Here is a 13,964-nt window from a genome sequence, read left to right as displayed (position 1 = left end):
CACTCGGCTAGTAAAGTGAGTGAATTAAAATCAAAATTGGCTGCAAAGAGAGTTCCTTAAAAGAGACTTCTAATGTCTCTTAATATTAAAATACCATTAAACTGAAAAAGGCAAAAAAAAAAAATGAGGATAATAATTCTTATGTGTCAGGATTATTGCAAGATTCAGTAATCTCAAAGTAATACATGGTACTTAGTATAGACTGAGCAACTTTCACTATTACTACTTAGCATAGTATTTTTGTATTTTGAAAACAGTGAAATCTCCAGTATTCCTTTCAGTGACAAGCCATCATGACTTTAACTCTTTCTGATTGAGGGTGGGGGTGCTCGGAAAAGGGAGAGGCACTATTTCCTTTACAAGATGCTGAAGAGTAGTTTTGAGTTTGTGACCTTTGAAAGCTAAAATGTACTTTTCAATAAAACATTTTTTCTTCATCTCAGATTTTTGAAAGTCCTCAAGAACTAGTAATTTGAGTCCTTCACCAACAATCCAGTTGTATATTTATGTCTATATTTATTTTGTTTTATATAGGATAAATTTTTCAACCCCAGTATCCCGTCTTTGGGTTTGCGGAATGTTATTTATATCAATGAAACGCACACAAGGTAAAAATAAATTTCTTATACTTCCAATGCATGTCGAGAGAAAGACTCCATAATAACCAACCAATGCACTTTAAGATGAATCTCTTTTTCTTTTTTTCAGGAGTTAATAGGGTATTAACTTCTAACATATGATACTTTATCTAAAAATTGGAACCTGAGAGACCTACTACTATTCCACTGCTGTATTATATAATATTTTCATGAGACTGTAGATATTACTTACAGGTTTCTTTAACTTATTCATATATTGATGTTGCTGCTGAAATGTGTCAAAATGTGATAGAGATTTGTTGGAGGAGAGATGTAGGTTTGAATGTCTTATGGTAAATTATTATTTTATACTTAAAAATGTAACTTTCTGAAATCTACCTAATCTATAGAGTTTTGGAAGGTATTTTCTTCTATTGAGTGAATATTCTTTGATTTATTACTGGTTTAAGTCTTTTCTTAGAATTCTTACTTCCAAATCCCAGGCATCAGAGTGAGAGAAAAAGAGGCTTTATTCTCAGTGGATTTAGCCTTGGGGATGAGGAAGGAGAGTGAATGTCTGCAAGACAAGAGCAGAACAGGAGCCAGAACCACTACCAATCCTTGTAGTTCAAAGAGGAAATGCCTGGAGGCTCAGGAGATGAGAAATACATGAAATTTCGAGAAAAAACTGGTCCAAGAAGTCAAATACATAAATTTTAAGGCTTTCTCATGTTACTGCTCATATTTTAATGATGTTTTTATAAATGAGCATATACTTGCATATATGTTAGCTAAGTTTTTTTGTTTTTTAATAGAACTAAAATCAAAAGATGTGATTTTGCCAATTTCTGTGCTGCCCTTCCTTTCCTCTCTTTCTTGTTTTCTTACGTTAAAAGGAAAGAGCAATTTTTTTCCCTTTGGTTGACATGACTAAAATCCTAAGGAAAAGAATCCCATTCAGTCTCTTCTTTATGTAAGTAGATATTTTACATACAAAACTGAGGAGTTCATTTGTTGTCTTCACTTGGAGGCAGTTAAGGAAAAAAAAAACATGAGAAACACACACAGTTTTTACATGTTATATTGACTAGGCAATATGAAACTATTCAGTGTAATAAGCTACCTGTACAGGTGGATTGGCTATTTAGCCCTTCTCTGTGTTGTAGGGAGCAAAGCCTAAATAGTTTTCTGCACACACACACACACACTGCTTTCAGTCTGTTGCAAAGGGATTTCATCAAGAGTGTGGACTTTGTACATTCCAGTAATAATTTTGAAACTGTTCACTGAAAGATTTTAGAGTTAAACACTTAACATATTGGGCCAAGTTGTTCAGAGAACTGAGACAAAGGAAAGGAGGAAGAAACAGAATGCCAGGAAGGAGAGTTGAAGGAACATGTGATTCATAAATAATTCTCCCCCAGTTTACTTTTCCTTGATTGAAGACGTCTTGTATATTTTCAGAATTAATTTGTAATTGGAATCTCCTACTGTCTGTATGGGTATCTTTATGGAGGAAATGATAGTAAGGAATTATATTATCATTACAAATGGTTTCAAATCACCGCACAATGAAATCTTACAGCGTTCTTATTCCGAGATCCCTGTCTTAAGCCCCATTCAGGTAACACACAGTCGTGGTCGCTGCTGGAGTTTGTCCTGTTTCTTAGGTGTGTTGAATGTGTTTTATAAAAAAGCCAAAAGGAGAGACGCAGCAAGAAAGCTCAGTAAGAGCTTCTGGCTTCGTAAGACCAGAGTACAAGTACTCAGACTGTTGTCTAGTTAACCTTGACTTCTGTCAACTTGTCAGCCTTACCAATTCAAGAGTCAGCAATCCCCTTAGAAGAATTACTGTAATGACAGCAAAAAGAAAATTAGCCCTTTGTGGTAGGAAAACATTCCCAAGTTATTGTTTATAGCCCGTAGCTGTAGCTATAAGCTATATAGCTTGTATATAAAACATTGTATATAAAACATATAAAATATATATAAAACATATAGCTTGTATACAAAACATTCAACATATTTGGTTTTTTAAGTGGTACTAATAAAGTAAGATGCTTACATTTCTTTTGTTTTTATATTTGGATTATTAGTTTGCAGAGCAATACTATTCAAGCATTGACACACAAATTCCAAGTTTAACTTTTAGCTGAGAGTACATGAAAGAAAAGAAAAGAAATAAAACTGTCTTCATAGCGTCCTGAACTACTTACTAAGGAGAATTTGCAACAGGAAAACCCTAAATCTCTGGAACAGGTGAAATGAGGATTTGTTTTTACAAAAGGGAAGCCTCTGTATAATAGGTATTCCTAGAGTCCTTCTCTGCTAAACTCTTTGCGTGTTGCAGGCACCGAGGGTGGCTGGCAAGACGTCTTTCTTATGTGCTTTTCGTTCAAGAGCGAGATGTCCATAAAGGCATGTTTGCCACCAACATAACTGAAAACGTGCTCAACAGCGGTCGGTAAGGGCGGGATGCTATAAAGGGGAAGGGCAGGGATGGGTGGTGGGAGTGGGGAGGGGATTTCCTTTATTAACCTTTCGTTTCTCTGGGACTCTGTCCCAAGAGGAGTTTGTGTTTCCAAACATTAAATGCTCAAGCTCCAGGAGAAAGCAAGGAAAGGCAAGAGAACAGATGGCTTTGGCGCCTTGTGGGAAGAGCAGCCTGGTTCTAGGCATGAATAATTGAATGGGGTTCTAATATGAAAGGCGAGTTGGAGTTCAGATAGGCAAATGTTTCCAGAGTTCTCTGTTAAGTATTTTGTAATGTGAATATTGGAGACAATGCATTTCCTACTTTACAGCTAGAAGAGAAGCTCATTTCATATTTCTGTCAAATAATTGTTAAGCACCTAGGCACAGATTCTTTTATTAGAAAGTCATTATTAGAAATTTTAAGAGAATAAGGTAATTGTCCTTGCCCTCAGAGGATCTTGGTTAAACACTGGAGAGGCCTACGTGAACTCTGATGGAGTGGGGAAATCATTACAAAGTTTAGCCATTTAACTGTGGGAGTCTGGGTGAAGGTTGATCTCTGTTCCACCTCATTGTTGTGGCCCATGTTAGATACCGATCTGGATTTGGGGAGCTGGAGATCAGAGTGGATTGAAAAATGCTTAGAAATGCAAGCCCTGTGGTACAGTTGTTAAGGGCTGAGCAGAAGTGGCATGTAGTAGGTACTTTGATATTTATAGAATGAACAAGTGAATAGTTGCTCATGGTGGTGTAATAACTACGTGAATTACTTGTGAAAGCATTCCTGGCCATATTGGTATAAATGTTGTTCAAGGATAGACTTAGGGATGGTGTATCAGTGTGCTGTGGAATTGGTCTTTTTGTAGTAGTGAATGATGGGGAGTTTTGCTGTACATTATTCTAAAATGAGCAGCAGTGTGAGGAAAAAAACACTTGTTTGAGAAATTCCTTTGGGTTATTCTACATTCTGTTTTCTAGGTAAAGCCTGTCAAGTGGGTTTCATTTCATCCAGATGTTTTGACTCGTAACTAGGATGTTAGAGGTTATTTTTAGGAGGTTGAAACCTCATGCATTCTTCCCTAAGTTTGTGGAAGATTTACAAGACTGGATTAAGTCTTCCCTTTTACCTTATAGCTTACTGGTTTGTGCTGTTTAAATCTAAAGCTGTGACTTTTATTTTTTTTCCTTTATTTTTATTAGTTGGAGGCTAATTACTTTACAATATTGATTCATGTCAATGTATGGTAAAGCTGTGCCTTTTAAAATTACTGACTTGATTTGAAAAATGCTTGTGACTATTTATGTTCACCTTTAGTCCCTCCTAGAGAGTTTTACAGACATCCCACTCATAAAGCCACAATGTAAATGAATAATAAGTAAAAGAAAAGATCATGTTACTTTGGCAGTGGGTTTGGGGTACCTCTGAATTATATGTCTAGAAGGATGATCTTTTTCTTCCCTTCTGCCAGAGTGTAATTGTGTGTCCCTCACAGCATAACGGGAACATTCAAATTAATATAGTTGTTACCCAGTGAATTTGAATTAAAGTTTTAAATCTGCCTTCCAGCTTCCTCAGAGAGTCATTGATTTAGGAATATAATATACTTAATATTTAATAAACAGCCAAAGAAAGCACTTCTAACTTGAGTTTGTTCTCCTGTGTTATCACATTTAAAAGAGAAAGTATATTTTGCTTTGTGATTTGTATCTGTAGTTTAGAAAATAATACAGACTGTAGCATAGAGCCAGTTACATTGTCTGTGTTTCCATTTTGAAATCAGAGTACAAGACGCAATTGCAGAAGTGGCTGCTGAACTAAACCCTGATGGTTCTGCTCAGCAGCAGTCAAAAGCTGTGAATAAAGTGAAAAAGAAAGCCAGAAAGATCCTTCAAGAAATGGTTGCCACCGTTTCACCGGCAATGATCAGGTATTAAAAGGCAAAGCAAAAAACTTGAATCAGGGTTCATCTGGTTTTGAGCAGACAGGACTGAACCATTGGACTTGCCTAGTATAATGCTCTTGGTTCAAAAGAGGTTTTTAACATATTCTGATGTTAAAAACCGACTCCTCTTTATATTCTTATTTAACTCTCAGGAGAAGTAGCGCTTGGGATGCTTCAAGGTACCTCAGTCTCTGTCAGTTGATAGCAGCCATTGTATCACTGCTGCTGCCTTCTATACTAGTTGTGAGTTAGGTTTCACATGCTCATGTCTTTTTATTTTCTTTTAATTTCATTGAGATATAACTTAAGACAGCACTGTGTAAGTTGAAAGTATACAGCATAATGATTTGACTTGCATCCACTATGAAAACCACAATGAATTTACTGAACATTTATCATGTCATACTGATACAAAGTTAAAGATATAGAATGAAATTTTCTTTTCCTTGTGATGAGAACTCTTAGGATTTGCTCTCAACAATTTTCATGTGTAACAAACAGCAGTGTTAATTAATATTATTGTGTTGTATATTATATCCCTAGTACTTATTTATCTTATAGCTGGAAGTTTGTATCTTTTGACTGCCTTCATCCAGTTCCTCCTCCCCCCACCACCTTTGGTAACTACAAATCTGATCTCTTTTTCTGAGTTTGCTTTGGATGTATAACTGATCTACCACACCATACTAGTTCCTGTTACACAGCATAGTAGGTCAGTATTTCTATACATTTCAAAATGATCACCACTATAAGCTTAGTTATGATTTGTCAACATACAAAGATACTATATAGCTATTGACTAAATTCCCCACACTGTACATTTCATACTTGTGACTCATTTATTTTACAGTTGAAGTTTATACCTCTTAATCTCCCTCACCTATGTCTTACATCCCCACCCGCCTCTCCTTTAGCAACCACCTGTTTTTTTCTGTATCTGTCTTGTTGTGTTTATAGTTTGTCTTGATTTTTAGTTTCCACATGTAAGTGAAATCATACAGTATTTGTCTTTCTCTGTCTGACTTTTTTCACTTAGCAGAAGTCCAGCAATATTGTCACAAGTGGCAAAATTTCATTCTTTTTAATGTCTGAGTAATAATCCATTGTGTGTTTTTTGAGTGTGTGTACATACCACATCTTTTTTTATCCATTTATCTATTGATGGGCACTTAGGTTGCTTCCACATCTTGGCTATTATAAATAATGCTGCAGTGAGTATTAGAGTGTATATATGGCTTCTAATTAGTGTTTTCGTTTTCTTTAGATAAATATCCAGTAGTGGGATTGCTGGGTTATGATAGTTCTATTTTTCATTTTTTGAGAAATCTCCATGTTGTCTTCCATAGTGGCTGCCCCAATTTACATTCCCACCAGCCGTATACAAGGGTTCCTTTTTCTCTACATTCTCCCCAACGCCTGTTATTTATTGTCTTTTTGATAACAGCCATTTTGATGGGTGAGGTGATAACCCATTATTGTTTTGATTGGTATACTCCCAATGATTTGTACTGTTGAGCATCTTTTCATGTGCCTGTGGCCATCTGTGTATCTTTGGAAAAAATGTCTATTCAGATCTTCTGCCCATTTTTTAAGTGGATTGTTTTTTGTTGTCTTGTTTGAGATTTTTGTATATTTAGGTATTAACCCCTTGTCAGATATATCTTTTGCAATTATCTTTGCCCATTAATAGGTGGCCTTTTTGTTTTGCTGAGTTTTTTTCACTCTGCAAAAGATTTTTAATTTGATGTAATCCCATTTCTTTATTTTTGCTTTTATTTCCCTTGCCTGAAGAGACGTATCCAAAAAAATATTACTAAGACTGATTGCAAAGTGTATATTGCTTATATTTTCTTCTAGAAGTTTTATGGTTTCAGGTCTTAGATTTCAGTCTTTAATCCATTTTGAATTTATTTTTGAGCATGGTGTGAAAGAGTAGTCCAGTTTGATTTTTTTTTTTTTTGCATGTAGTTGTCCAGTTTTCCCAGCACCAATCATTATAGAGACTCTTTCCCCCATTGTACGTACTTGCCTCCATTGTTATAGATTGGTTGCCCATAGAAGTTTGAGTTTCTTTCTGGGTTCTTTGTTCCATTGATCTGTGTATCTGTTTTTGTGCCAGTACATGCTATCTATCTTTATTACCGTAACTTTATGGGATAGTTTGAAATCAGGGAGTGTGATGCTTCCACTTTCGTTTTTCTTAAGATTGTTTTGGCTATTTCAGATGTGTTTCCATACAAATTTTAGAATTGTTTATTCTAGTTCTGTGAAAAATGCCTTTGGCATTTTGATAGGGATTGCATTGAATCTGTAGATTGCCTTGGATATATGGTCATTTTAACAATATTAATTCTTTCAATCCATAAACACAGTGTATCTTTCCATCTACTTGTATCATATTCAATTTCTTTCATGAGTGTCTTACATATTTCCAAGTATGGTATTTTACTTGTTTAGTTAGATTTATTCCTAGGTATTTTATTCTTTCTGATGCATTTGTAAGTGAGATTGTTTTCTTAATTTCCATTCAGATAGTCTGTTGTTAGTGTATAGAAATGCACCTGATTTCTGCATATTAATTTTGTATTCTGCAGTTTTACCAAATTCATCAATGAGTTCTGATAGTTTCTGGACGGCTTTAGGATTTCCCTAGTGTCTTGTCATCTGTACACAGTAACGGTTTCACTTCTTCCTCTTCACTTTTTGTTGTTATTCACTTGCTCAGTTGTGTCCGACTCTTCGTGACCCCATGGACTAGAGCATGCAGGCTTCCCTGTTCTTCATTATCTCCCAGGGTTTGTTCACACTGTCCATTGAGCCCAAGATGCCATTCAACCATCTCATCCTCTATCACCCCTTCTGCTCCTGCCTTCGATCTCTCCCGGCATCAGGGCTTTTACCATTGAGTTTGCTCTTCACATCATGTGGCCAAAGTATTGGAGTTTCAGCTTCAGCTTCAGCATCAGTCCTTCCAATGAATACTCAGGATTGGTTTCCTTTAGGATTGACAGATTTGATCTCCTTGCAGTCCAAGGGACTCTCAAAAATATTCTCCAGCATCACAATTTGAAACCATCGATTCTTCAGCACTCAGCCTTCTTTATGGTCCAACTCTCACATCCATACATGACTACTGGAAAAATCATATCTTTGACTATATGGATCTTTGTTGGCAAAGTGATGTCTCTGCTTTTTAATATGATGCCTAGGTTGGTCACAGCTTTTCTTCCAAGGAGCAAGCATCTTAATTTCATGGCTGTAGTCACCATCTGCAATGATTTTGGAGCCCAAGAAAATAAAATCTGTCACTGTTTCCATTGTTTCCCCATCTATTTGCCATGAAGTGTTGGGACCAGATGCCATGATCTTTGTTTTCTGATTGTTGAGTTTTAATCCACCTTTTTCACTGTCCTCTTTCACATTCATCAAGAGGCTCTTTAATTCCTCTTCGCTTTCTGCCATAAGGATGGTATCTTCTGCATATCTTGAGGTTATTGAGATTTCTCCTGGCAGTCTTGATTTCAGCTTGTGCTTCATCCAGCCTGACATTTCACATGATGTACTCTGCATATAAATTAAATAAGCAAGGTGACAGTATACAGACTTGACGTACTCCTTTCCCAATATGGAATCAATCTGTTGTTCCATGTCCTTTTCTAACTGTTGCTTCTTGACCTGTATACAGATTTCTCAGGAGTCAGGTAAGGAGGTCTGGTGTTCCCATCTCTTGAAGAATTTTCCACAGTTTGTTGTGATCCATGCAGTCAAAGGCCTAATGTAGTCAGTGAAGCAGAAGAAGATATTTTTCTGGAGCTCTCTTACTCTTTCTACGATATAGTGGATGTTGGCAATTTGATCTCTTTCCCTCTGGCTCTGGGCTTCCCTGGTAGCTCAGATGGTAAAGAATTCTCCTGCAATGCAGAAGACTGAGGTCCAGTCCCTGGGCCAGGAAGATCACCTGGAGAAGGGAATGGCCATCCATTCTAGTATTCTTGCCTTGAGAATTCCATGGACAGAGGTCCCTGTTGGGCTACAGTCCATGGGATCACAAAGAGTCAGACATGACTGAATGACTTTCACTTTCCTCTGCCTTTTCTACATCCAGCTTGAACATCTGAAAGTTCTCGGTTCACATACTGTTGAAGCTTCGCTTGAAGAATATTGAGCATTACTTTGGTAGCATGTGAAATGAGTGCAGTTGTTCTGTAGTTTGAACATTCTTTAGCATTGCCTTTCTTTGGGATTGGGATGAAAACTGACTTTTTCCAGTCCTGGGCCACTGCTGAGGTTTCCAAATTTGCTGGCATATTGAGTTCAGCACTTTCACAGCATCATCTTTTAGGATTTGAAATAGCTCATCTGGAATTCCATCACCTCCACTAGCTTTGTTCATAGTGATGCTTCCTAAGGCCCACTTGACTTTGCATTCCAGGATGTCTGGCTCTAGGTGAGAGATCACACCATTGTGGTCATCTGGGTCATGAAGATTGTTTTTGTATAGTTCTTCTATGTATTCTTTGGAGAAGGAAATGGCAACCCACTCCAGTACTCTTGCCTGGAAAATCCCATGGATGGAAGAGCTTGGTAGGCTACAGTCCATGGGGTCACAAAGAGTCGGACACGACTGAGCGACTTCACTTTCACTTTATGTATTCTTACCACCACTTCTTAATATCTTCTGCTTCCGTTAGGTCCATACCATTTCTGTCCTTTATTGTGCTCATTCTTTGTATGAAATGTTCCCTTGGTATCTCTAATTTTCTTGAAGAGATCTCTAGTCTTTGCCATTCTATTGTTTTCATCTATTGCTTTGCATTGATTACTGAGGAAGACTTTCTTATCTCTCCTGGCTATTCTTTTGAACTCTGCATTCATATGGGTATATCTTTCCTTTTCTCCTTTGCCTTTAGCCTCTCTTCTTTTCACAGCTATTTGTAAGGCCTCGTCAGATAACCGTTTTGCCTTTCTGCATTTCTTTTTCTTGGGGATGGTCTTGATCACTAATTCCTGTACAATGTCACGAGCCTCCATCCTTAGTTCTTCAGACACTCTGTCTATCAGATCTCATCCTTTAAATCTACTTCTCACTTCCACTGTATCATTGTAAGGGATTTGATTTAGGTCATACCTGCATGGTCTAGTGGTTTTCCCTACTTTCTTCAATTTAAGTCTGAATTTGGCAATAAGGAGTTCATGATCTGAGCCACAGTCAGCTCCTGGTCTAGTTAACTGACGACTAAAATGTTGATGTTCACTCTTGCCATCTCCCGTTTGACCACTTCCAATTAACCTTGACTCACAGACCTAACATTCCAGGTTCCTATGCAGTGTTTTCTCTACAGCATCGGACTTTACTTCCACCACCAGTCACACCCACAGCTGGGTGGTGTTTTTGCCTTGGTTCAGCCTCTTCATTCTTTCTGGAGCTATTTCTCCTCTCTTCTCCTGTAGCATATTGGGCACCTACTGAACTGGGGAGTTCATCTTTCAGTGTCACATCTTTTTACCTTTTGATACTGTTCATTGACTAGATGGACCTTTGTCAGCAAAGTTATGTTTCTTCTTTTTAATGTGCTGTCTATGTTGGTCATAGCTTTTCTTCCAAGGAGCAAGCATCTTTTAATTTCATGTCTGCAGTCACCATCTGCAGTGATTTTGGAGCCCAAGAAAATTATGTCTGTCACTGTTTCGATTGTTTTCCCATCTATTTGCCATAAAGTGATGGGACCAGATGCTGTGATCTTCGTTTTTTGATTGTTGAGTTTTAAGCCAGCTTTTTCACTCTCTTCTTCCACCTTCATCAAGGGTCTCTCATCACTTTGGATTTCTTTTGATGAATTTGTGGGGGAGAAAGTGGTCTCCCCATCCGATTCCTCCACCGTCTTAGCTCCCTCCTCTGTGGATTTCTTCACACCTTTTTCTTTTCTGATTGCTATGGCCAGGACTTGCCATACTGTGTCGAATTAAAGTGGCAGGAAACTGCATTCTTGTTATGTTCCTGATCTTAGAGAAAATGCTTTCAACTTTTCACCGTTGAGTCTGATGTAAGCCACGGGCTTGTCATTTATGGCCTTTCTTATGTTTAGGTATGTTCCCTCTGTATTCACTTTGTTGAAAGTTTTAAATTATAAATGCATGTTGGATTTTGTCAGGAACTTTTTCTGCATCTGTTTAGATGATCATATAGTTTTTTTAATTCTTCGATTTGTTAATGTGATGTATCACATTAATTCTACAGATGTTGAATCATTCTTGCATCCTGGGATAAATTCTGCTTTTCATGGTGTATAATGCTTTTAATGTACTGTATTGTTGAATTGGTTTTTGCTAATATTTTGTTGTGGATTTTTGCATCTAGTTCATCAGTGATACCGGCCTGTGATTTTCTTTTTTTGTGATGTCTTTGGTGTTGCTATCAGGGTGATGCTGTCCTCTTAGGATGGGCAGAATCAGAAGTGTTCCTTCCTCTGCAAATTTTTGGCATGGTTTGAGAAAGATTTGTGTTAACTCTTCTACAAATGTTCGGCAGAATTCACCTTTGAAGCCACCTGGTCCTGGACTTTTGTTTGCTGGAAATTTTTTTTTATTATTGACTATGTTTCATTTCTGCTAGTTGGTCTGTTCATATTTTCTATTTCTTCCTGGTTCAGTCTTGCGAGATTGTACATTTCTAGGAGTTTGTCCATTTCTTCTAGGTTATCCATTTTGTCAGTATTTGGGTATAATTGTTTGTAGTGATCTCATATGACCTTTGTATTTCTGTAGTGTCGATTGTAACTTCTCCTTTTTTATTTCTAATTTTATTTATTTGAGCCCACACTCTTTTTTTCTTGATGAATCTGCACATGCTTATGTCTTAAAGGGAGTGATTTGTGTTCAGTAATGGGATCACTCTGCTCACCTAACTATTTGCTTGACTATATAGCTTCTGAAGTTTAAACTATGCAAGTAGAGTAAAATATGAGATTTTAGTACATGATAAATGGATACGTCTATGAGTAGTGCATATGTAAAATCAGTTCTTTAAGTCCACAATTCAGATGTACACATTCACACATATACACGCACTTGAGCTCATAACATGAAGTCAGTTACAATCACTCTTAGGTTTTAGGTTCAAAAGTTTAGGTAGATAGCTGTCAAACTATGTATGTGTATATATATAAATATGTGTAAACATTAAAAAACTTTTTAAACTTCCTTTCAGACTGACTGGATGGGTGCTGCTGAAACTGTTCAACAGCTTCTTTTGGAATATTCAGATTCACAAGGGTCAGCTTGAGATGGTTAAAGCTGCAACTGAGGCAAGAATTATGTGAACCTGTCATTCTTTTTTCTCTACATTTTGCAGAGTGATTTTGGAATTCTTTTGGGAATGTTTTTTTGTATACTCTTGTGCAGTCCCACACATTTGCAAGTTTTCCCCATGTGAGATAACTACAGTAGGTTTGTATTTGGGGGGACAAGTGGCATAAAGAAGGACCTATCAGCAATATGCAGGATTCCTTCTGTAAGTTACCTTGCAATAATTCTGAAAGTCAAATAAAACAATCCTTATTTTATAAATGAGGAAATAAAGGCACGTATAGATTAAAAAACTGTCCCAAGTTATGGCCAATAGGTTGTTTCTCTAGAATTTCAAACCAAACAACTTTGTGTCCAAAACCTACATTCCTTTTATATAATTAGGGCTTCCTCTCAGAAGATACATGATGGTGTCACCTTGAACTCTAGATTGCTCTCTTCCTTCCCTGGTTATTTTTTGTTGTTGTAGTTGTTACTAGCTAGGTAATATATAATTGAAATATTAATTGCCATTCTTATTTACTGAAAAATGTTTTTATAGAATGAGTTGCTAATTAGCTAGTGTTTGAATGATTGTAACCAAATGTTCGAACTGTAATTCAACTTTCCATTTGAATTTTAAATTTGGCATTTTTCCTTTTGCTAGATGAATTTGCCGCTTATATTTCTGCCAGTTCATAGATCACACATTGACTATCTCCTGCTCACTTTCATTCTCTTCTGCCATAACATCAAAGCGCCGTACATTGCTTCAGGCAATAACCTCAACATCCCCATCTTCAGGTAAGATTACCTTATTTTGGAAGTTAAGGTATGAAGATTATGTTTTGAATTTTTATGTTTTTATTATAACTTTAGATACATTTTATTGTAACGAGGACACTAGGATTTTTAGCTTTGTTTTAAAAGAATGCATGTTCATTGTGGAAAATTTGGGAAGTACAAAAAAGACTCAGCAACTCACACTTAGATCAATTCTGACTGTGTCAGTTTAGACAAAAGATGATGAAGGCTTAAAGAAAGGTATAATAGTTCTCTCAGAGAAGCGGTCATAGATTTGAGAAGTGTTTAGTCTCAAACTTCAGAGCACAGAGCATCGCTCAGGTCAGCTGTGTGAGGAATGAAGTGAAGAGGATGAGTGTGGAGAGTGACCCGAGGGGAGGAGGCTGGCGGGTCGTTCAGGCAGGGCCTCGCAAGGGGACAGTCACTGCTTGCATGCCGGGGAGTCTGATCCTCAGCCGCACAGTCGAAGGAGTTCCTTCCTAATCCCTCGGTTCAGAGTTCTGTAGCTGATCTGACTCACGTGAGTGAAGAGAAGCCATTCATACATGCAGTCAGCCAATACTTGCCCACATGTGCTCCAGGCAAGGGTGAACAAGACACATAGTTCTTGCTTTCAAATAGTTCATATGAAACAGTGGGGAATATAGACAAACAGCTAACTCTAATCCACTGTGATACAGTGCTACAGACTTTTCCAAATATGCTTTTCCAAAGATCAGAATATCTATGCCTTTTCTCATGGGTACCTCTTCCCAGTATCAAGGAACCTGGAAAGCTGGATTAGAAAGTCATCAAAAAAATGTTTCTTTTTTGAAAGGGAGCTTCCCTGATAACTCAGTTGGTAAAGAATCTGCTTGCAATGCAGGAGACCTTGGCTAGA

At 37.2% G+C, this 13,964-nt stretch overlaps 1 protein-coding gene across 6 annotated transcripts in view; it reads left to right on the top strand.

Annotated features, from left to right (window-relative positions):
* Nucleotides 1-13,964, top strand: part of GPAM (glycerol-3-phosphate acyltransferase, mitochondrial) — a 67,149-nt gene that overhangs the window by 31,284 nt on the left and 21,901 nt on the right. For 5 of the 6 annotated variants that reach the window (XR_002312910.2, XM_020888207.2, XM_070470158.1 and 2 more), the window contains 5 exons: nucleotides 535-608; nucleotides 2,929-3,042; nucleotides 4,835-4,981; nucleotides 12,204-12,300; nucleotides 12,948-13,084. Coding sequence is in view for 5 of the 6 variants with exons in the window: in XM_020888207.2 (XP_020743866.2) it covers nucleotides 535-608; nucleotides 2,929-3,042; nucleotides 4,835-4,981; nucleotides 12,204-12,300; nucleotides 12,948-13,084 (569 nt within the window). In the remaining variant the exon portion in view is untranslated. Of the gene's footprint in view, nucleotides 1-534; nucleotides 609-2,674; nucleotides 2,838-2,928; nucleotides 3,043-4,834; nucleotides 4,982-12,203; nucleotides 12,301-12,947; nucleotides 13,085-13,964 lie in introns of those variants that run through there. The other variant, XM_020888213.2, reaches the window with a different exon arrangement.

Source organism: Odocoileus virginianus, chromosome 7 (assembly GCF_023699985.2).
Source record: "Odocoileus virginianus isolate 20LAN1187 ecotype Illinois chromosome 7, Ovbor_1.2, whole genome shotgun sequence".
NCBI lineage: Eukaryota > Metazoa > Chordata > Mammalia > Artiodactyla > Cervidae > Odocoileus > Odocoileus virginianus.
Note: the sequence above shows the minus strand (reverse complement) of the source record. Positions and strands in the feature narration are given on the sequence as shown.